Source organism: Physeter macrocephalus, chromosome 6, assembly GCF_002837175.3.
Source record: "Physeter macrocephalus isolate SW-GA chromosome 6, ASM283717v5, whole genome shotgun sequence".
NCBI classification, from domain to species: Eukaryota; Metazoa; Chordata; class Mammalia; order Artiodactyla; family Physeteridae; genus Physeter; species Physeter macrocephalus.
The window spans coordinates 74,243,095-74,249,608 of NC_041219.1; the positions used below are offsets into that span (position 1 = coordinate 74,243,095).

At 41.0% G+C, this 6,514-nt stretch overlaps 1 protein-coding gene across 1 annotated transcript in view; it reads right to left on the reverse strand.

The window, feature by feature from the left end:
• Positions 1-6,514, reverse strand: part of TM7SF3 (transmembrane 7 superfamily member 3) — a 41,853-nt gene that overhangs the window by 5,013 nt on the left and 30,326 nt on the right. The window contains exons 7-9 of the mRNA XM_055085717.1: positions 5,468-5,554; positions 3,910-3,990; positions 3,119-3,271 (exon numbers count right to left, since the gene is read on the reverse strand). Coding sequence (XP_054941692.1) covers positions 3,119-3,271; positions 3,910-3,990; positions 5,468-5,554 — 321 coding nt within the window. The remainder of the gene's footprint in view (positions 1-3,118; positions 3,272-3,909; positions 3,991-5,467; positions 5,555-6,514) is intronic.

Consider the following 6,514-nt stretch of genomic DNA (forward strand, 5'->3'; position numbering starts at 1 on the left):
GTAAGGCAGAATAATTCTTTATTTTATTTATTTATTTTTGGCTGTGTTGGGTCTTCGTTTCTGTGCTAGGGCTTTCTCCAGTTGCAGCGAGCGGGGGCCACTCTTCATCGCCGTGCGCGGGCCTCTTCACTGTCGCGGCCTCTCTTGTTGCGGAGCACAGGCTCCAGACTCGCAGGCTCAGTAGTTGTGGCTCACGGGCCTAGCTGCTCCGCGGCATGTGGGATCTTCCCGGACCGGGGCTCGAACCCGTGTCCCCTGCATTGGCAGGCAGATTCTCAACCGCTGCGCCACCAGGGAAGCCCGATTTAATAGGTTTTTGCCATCAATGCATTTCCTGCCCAGCCACTGCGCACTGGAAGAGGAGATTTCCTCAGGCATCAGGAAAGATGGGAGCCAGCCACTCATCTGCCCTATTAAACCCTTCTCCAAAGTCCAGCACACCTTCGGGTGACCCAGGACAGATATATAAGAACCCCTATTATAAATTACGTTTAAATAGCAAGAATATAAATCTGACAATTATTTCATATTGACACTGGCACTGTCACTCAGTCCAGCTGGAGGTGGCCCCATATCTTGAGACCCAGGTATCCTGAAAGAGGGGGAGTTCCACAGTGAGGGACTCTGACCTGGAGACCCCACATTCTCAGGAAGCAAACTGCAACATGCTGCAGTGAGGTGAATGGATGGATCAGATCTCGAGGTCAACTATACTAACCTTCACAAACTGCACATGGGGTTTAAAAAAAGGAATGCAGGATTAAAAAGAGGAGTTATGTAACACAACCTTGTACATCAACTCTACTTGAATAAAATAAATTTGAAAAAAATAGTAGTTATGATGCCAGGCATGTGAACACTGACCCTTTCAGAGTACAAGCTCTTGGGTAGACACATAATAACGTGAAAACAGTAATTTAATTAGATCTGAGAGGTCAGCCAAATCTTTCTCAAATTTTAATGCTTAAAAATATGAGTTTGCACCCACTCTTATTAAGGCGACACTCACCCTAAATGTCCTTAAGCAATGAGATAGTTCATACATTAACTACCAAAAATAAGATAGTTCAATACATCAACTACAAACAATTCTAACCCATCATCCCTCCATCCTCTAAGCATTAACAAAAACGGAGGAAGCTCATTAAGTAGTATTTGATTTAGCACTTCTAGAGTAGAGCTCTTAATCTGCATTTTCAACAGACTTCCCTGGGAATAGGTAGATAAAAAGGGGCCTGTGGAAATGAACTCGGCTGTAGGTTTGCTAAAATCAGAACAAAGGGCCTTGGAATGGTCAGTAAACACACAGGTCACCAATTCTCTCTGATCTTAAAAAAAAAATCTTTAGAGAGCCAACTGCACTCAATATCCTGTGTTCTCAAGAACTGACAGCCTCAAGAGACAGGCACTCTTTTTTTCTGAGACAGCTATTCTTATATCTAACATTTTCATCACCTTTAATCTGCTATTATTATATAAGAACTAAACATTGTCACAAGAAGGAAATAGCCTAATACTTTTGAACGTAGATACTCCCTTTTGTTTCTTAATTGAAATATAGTTGATTTACAATGTTGTGCTAGTTTCAGGTGTATAGCAAAAGTGATTCAGTTATACACACACACATACACATATACATACATACACACACACACATACACATATACATATATTCTTTTTTGGATTCTTTTCCATTATAGGTTATTACAAAATACTGAATATAGTTCCCATGGTATATAGTAGGGCCTTGTTGTTTATCTATTTTAAATATAGTAGTGTGTAGATACTCCTTTTTTTGCATTTTTGCCAACAAACAAGAAATGTTAAGTTATTGTACAACTGCAAAGTGAGGGGAAGCAGGACAGGGCACCCCAAAATGTGCCCCTCTGGCATGAGCTGAAGGCCATCAAGACCCAGCAGATTCAGAAAAACTTTTCTTTCCCTTAACTGCCTAAAAGAATTTAGATCGGGGGCCTGGCCCAGAACAAAAGCAATTACCAGAGATAACTTTTTATCTGAAAGACTTACCTGCATGGCAAACATCTGCTCTTCTTATGTTCCTGTAAACTGCCCTCCTCCCCTTTGAAGCCCCAGACTCCATTCCATTTCTTAGCTCGGGATGGCAGATAAGCCTGAACCGCTTGACTGCCTTTGAGTCTTATATTTTTATGGGACTCCAGTGGCACAAAATTAAATCTGTTTTTCTCCTATTGATCTGTCTTATGTCAATTTAATTATTAGAGCAGCCAAAGAACCTGAAGGGTAGAAGGAAAATTTTTCCTCCCCTACAAAAGGAAGTTAACTTACAAGCTAACTAGATTTTAAAAATTGATTGCAATTGAATAACTTAAAAAAAAACCCTTTGGGCTTCCCTGGTGGCGCAGTGGTTGAGAATCCTCCTGCTGATGCAGGGGACGCGGGTTCGTGCCCCGGTCCGGGTGAGCCATGGCCGCTGAGCCTGCCCGTCCGGAGCCTGTGCTCCGCAACGGGAGAGGCCACAACAGTGAGAGGACCGCATACCAAAAAAAAAAAAGAAAAAAGAAAAACCCAGAACCATCCCTTTGCTACTGCCCTAGGATGACTACAAGTAGGTACTTTGGGAATACTCGGGGTTTGGCAAAGGGTGGGAGCAGAGGTTAGGGGTAAAGAGAAGACAGGAGACAAAGAACCAGGTTCCTCAGCTCAGCTGCCATCAGAGCAGCGCCAAATTTATCTGTGGAGTGTATCAGGCTTCTGCTTAAAATTCACTTGAAGAAAGAGTTCCAGGGTTTAACAAATAAAAAACGAAAACCACTATTCTGCCATATATAAAGAATCCCCTTTACCTCCCTTAATTTCAACGAACAGAAACACACACCCACACTGCCCTTCTCATGACTAATAGATACAAAGCTACCTCCAAAGAGATTCTAGAATTATCTATACAGAGCGCCTTTGAGGAGAGAGGGATTCTTACTGGTACTGACCCTCCCCAAAGTGCCACGTTATCAGTGCAAATTTCCAGAACACTAAGGAGAGGCCCCAAATCCCTGACGAGGGGATACGTGTACTAGAGAGCTGAAAAGAACTCTTTAAACAATGAACTGAACACACATAACGTTAGTTACACATCTCCTACCCAGTGGAGTGAAGAAAGTCACTGATGAGACGAGGAGCCCCAGCACTAGTCCAACACACAGCATGCAGACCACAAGGACTCCAAATCGCCACCAAGCAGCTACCAAGAAAATCCCACCGACACTTCCGGCAACGGCTGTCAGAACCAGGCGGACTGCACAAGGAGGGAGGATGAACAGTTAGATCAGAGGAAGCTTTTCCAACCGCACCCTTAGACACACTATACCATTACCAGAGCCAGCCTAGCCTTCCTCTGGGTCAGGCACCGAAGGCGCATCAGTGGTGCAGTGAAACCAGCATGGGGAGGCCCTCTCTAGGGAGGGCCCGGTCTGAGGCTGGAAACCAGCCGGGGAGCTAAACCTCCAAGGACTAGTGACAGGCATGGCTTGGTACAACCTATAATTGGGGCAGAGGAAGAAGGGGTGACAAGCATTCTGTTCAATATGACAAGGAAGGAGGGGTTGTGTTTGTTTTAAGGTAAAGAAAATCCTAACACTCTGACTGCTGTAAATGTCATGTGGTCAATATACCACACAGCTGGAACACAGGTTTATAATCAATATGGCCCTTCATCTCCCTCAGTAACAAGGAATTCACCATGTAGATTAAAAACACGGGAGAGAAGGTCTGAAGGAGTAGTTTAGAAAAGATGTGTAGAGCACAGGTGGCCAGTTATTTTACACACATAAGAGGATATCACACACAATACTGTTCAAACTGTAGAAGGAAAGGTGGGTGTAAACAGTGCCTTCCTTTTTGAACACTCAATCAAACTATATTATTTTCACTTACCATCATACTTAATAGGTGTCAGTCTTGTAATCAGTATATAAAAGAAGAATCCCATGAAGATAAAGCCTATAAAGAATAGTTCTAGTACCAAACGACCAAGGAAGGAAAAAAAACAAAAGCTACAGTTAGTAAATGCAATTTAAATGTCTAATCTACAAATACATGCTTCAGTTCCCAGAATTTACACATGAGGACATTCAGAGAAGAGAAATAATTATCTAAAAGGCAGGAAAAATTCAGAAGTCACTGGGAGTAAATATTATCATTAAATGGGTACAAATTAAAGTATTAACTATTGGATACATTTTCTTGTATATAGGTCAATTTCAATTGGTCAGTTAATTGTTAATTTCATAGCTCATTTTAATATATTTATACTTCCTACTTAAAACAAAAATAGTACTTTTGTCATTATGTCTGATCTGGAATCACAGACTAGATTTCAATTCATTACATGAGCAAGAATACAATTTGAAAGGTTAAAAAGAAAAATATTCCAAAGCAAAATGTGACTTTTATGTCTTCTTTTAAGTCATCCTTTCCTGTTTAGGATGAACATCAACCATTGTCTTTATCTATAAAAAACCTAGTAATATCTTCGGGACCCTGCATACAGCTTAACAATTAAATTCTGTATTGTAGAATCATTCTACACTTTGAGAAATTAAATATTCTTCACAATATTCTCTTCTCAATCAAGAAAAAAAGTATAGTAATGGAGGGAAAGGAGTTGCTGCTTCAATTTATATATCTTCGGGACCCTGCATACAGCTTAACAATTAAATTCTGTATTGTAGAATCATTCTACACTTTGAGAAATTAAATATTCTTCACAATATTCTCTTCTCAATCAGGAAAAAAAGTATAGTAATGGAGGGAAAGGAGTTGCTGCTTCAAACAATTTATTAAAGCAAGTTCGAAGAGTTTTATAAGATCAAGATTATGTTTACTCTCTCCTTGATGCTCATTATACTGCCTGCTAATGAATTACATAAGGATTTTTTTTTTTTAGTAACTGCAAACGTTAGTTATATAAAAGTCAGCCCAAAGAATTCAATCAATTCAATGAGCATAATTCATATTCTACTTCCCCCATTGGGTTTCACTGAGCAGATCGTGGAGTTCCCATTTGCTGTCTGAACCTCCCAGGGCTGTGCAGACATTTCGACCTCCCTGTACTGTACACTGCAGCCTGATTTATACGAAACCATGTCAATCACCATCACCAAAATCCACATATATTTTTACATAGACGTCCTGATTTCTAATTAGTAATCTTTGGTCAACTAGTCAATCTAGCAATTGAAGTTCTGATGCACAAATCAAATTTTATTCCCCTCTTAATAAGAGAAGGTTGCATTCCATTGTTGAGAAAAGAGAAAAAATCAAAATGCATTGTAATTCAGTAGAATCTTTACTAAAAGACCCCAGCTACAAATCTATAAAGACAGTGGAGGTAGCCAGTTGCTTACTCTCCTTACAGGTCATAAATTCCCCAGCAGCATTTCAGAAAAAAGACCACAAGGCATGTAAATAGCAACTATATTAGACAAAATACCTGTTTTCCAGAATCTGTGTCCAAAGAAACAGATGAAGAGACCAAGCAGGGCAAACAGAGTGAAGAACACTTTGGTAGATACTCTTCCTAAAAATAATGAAAACTAAGTGCGTAATACATCGAATTTGATACTCTTAATTTAATTAATATAGAACAAAGCTTCATGAAAAAAAGCAAAGTGAACTGACAATAATTTATTCCATACGTGTATAACTTATTTTAAAAACATCCTTGCCACCCCTAATGACTTACTCTATGTGGGCAGTGAATACCAATGGTTGCTGGTGTCACAAAAAGAGAAATCAGACAACACTGCTTCCTGATGAAGGTCTGCAATACTACCCACGACACATTTGGGGGAGGGGATGGGGGAGAAGTGGGAAAGGAGGAGGAGAGACAGCGTGCCTAAAACAAATACCTGTTTCTTCACAAATAAACTACAAGAAAAAAAGGAGGGTCGGGGGAGGGAGAACGATGGCTTAAAGGGGATTTAAGACACACATCAACTAAACACAATGTGCGGACCTCATCTGAAACCTGATTCAAACAAACAAAACTGTGAAAAACAATTAAGAAGCCTGGGAAAATGTAAACACTGGCTGTTAATCTGACGCTATTAAGGAATTATCTTCAATATTTTTCATTGAGACTTGTGTTAATGATACTGTGGCTATATATTTTTTTAAAAACAGCACTTATCTTTAAGATATACATATTGTACTAAAATTTGGTAAGCAAAATGACCATTAGGGACCCACTCTAAAAGAATCCAGTGATAAGGGGTGGGGCACAGGGACACAGGTGGGTGTATAACTGCAACAAGATAACGGTCATGAATCAAAATTGCTAAGGCGGGGGCTTCCCTGGTGGCGCAGTGGTTGAGAGTCCACCTGCCAGTGCAGGGGACGCGGGTTCGTGCCCCGGTCCGGGAAGATCCCACGTGCCGCGGAGCGGCCGGGCCCGTGAGCCATGGCCGCTGAGCCTGCGCGTCCGGAGCCTGTGCTCCGCAACGGGAGAGGCCACAACAATGAGAGGCCCGCGTACAGC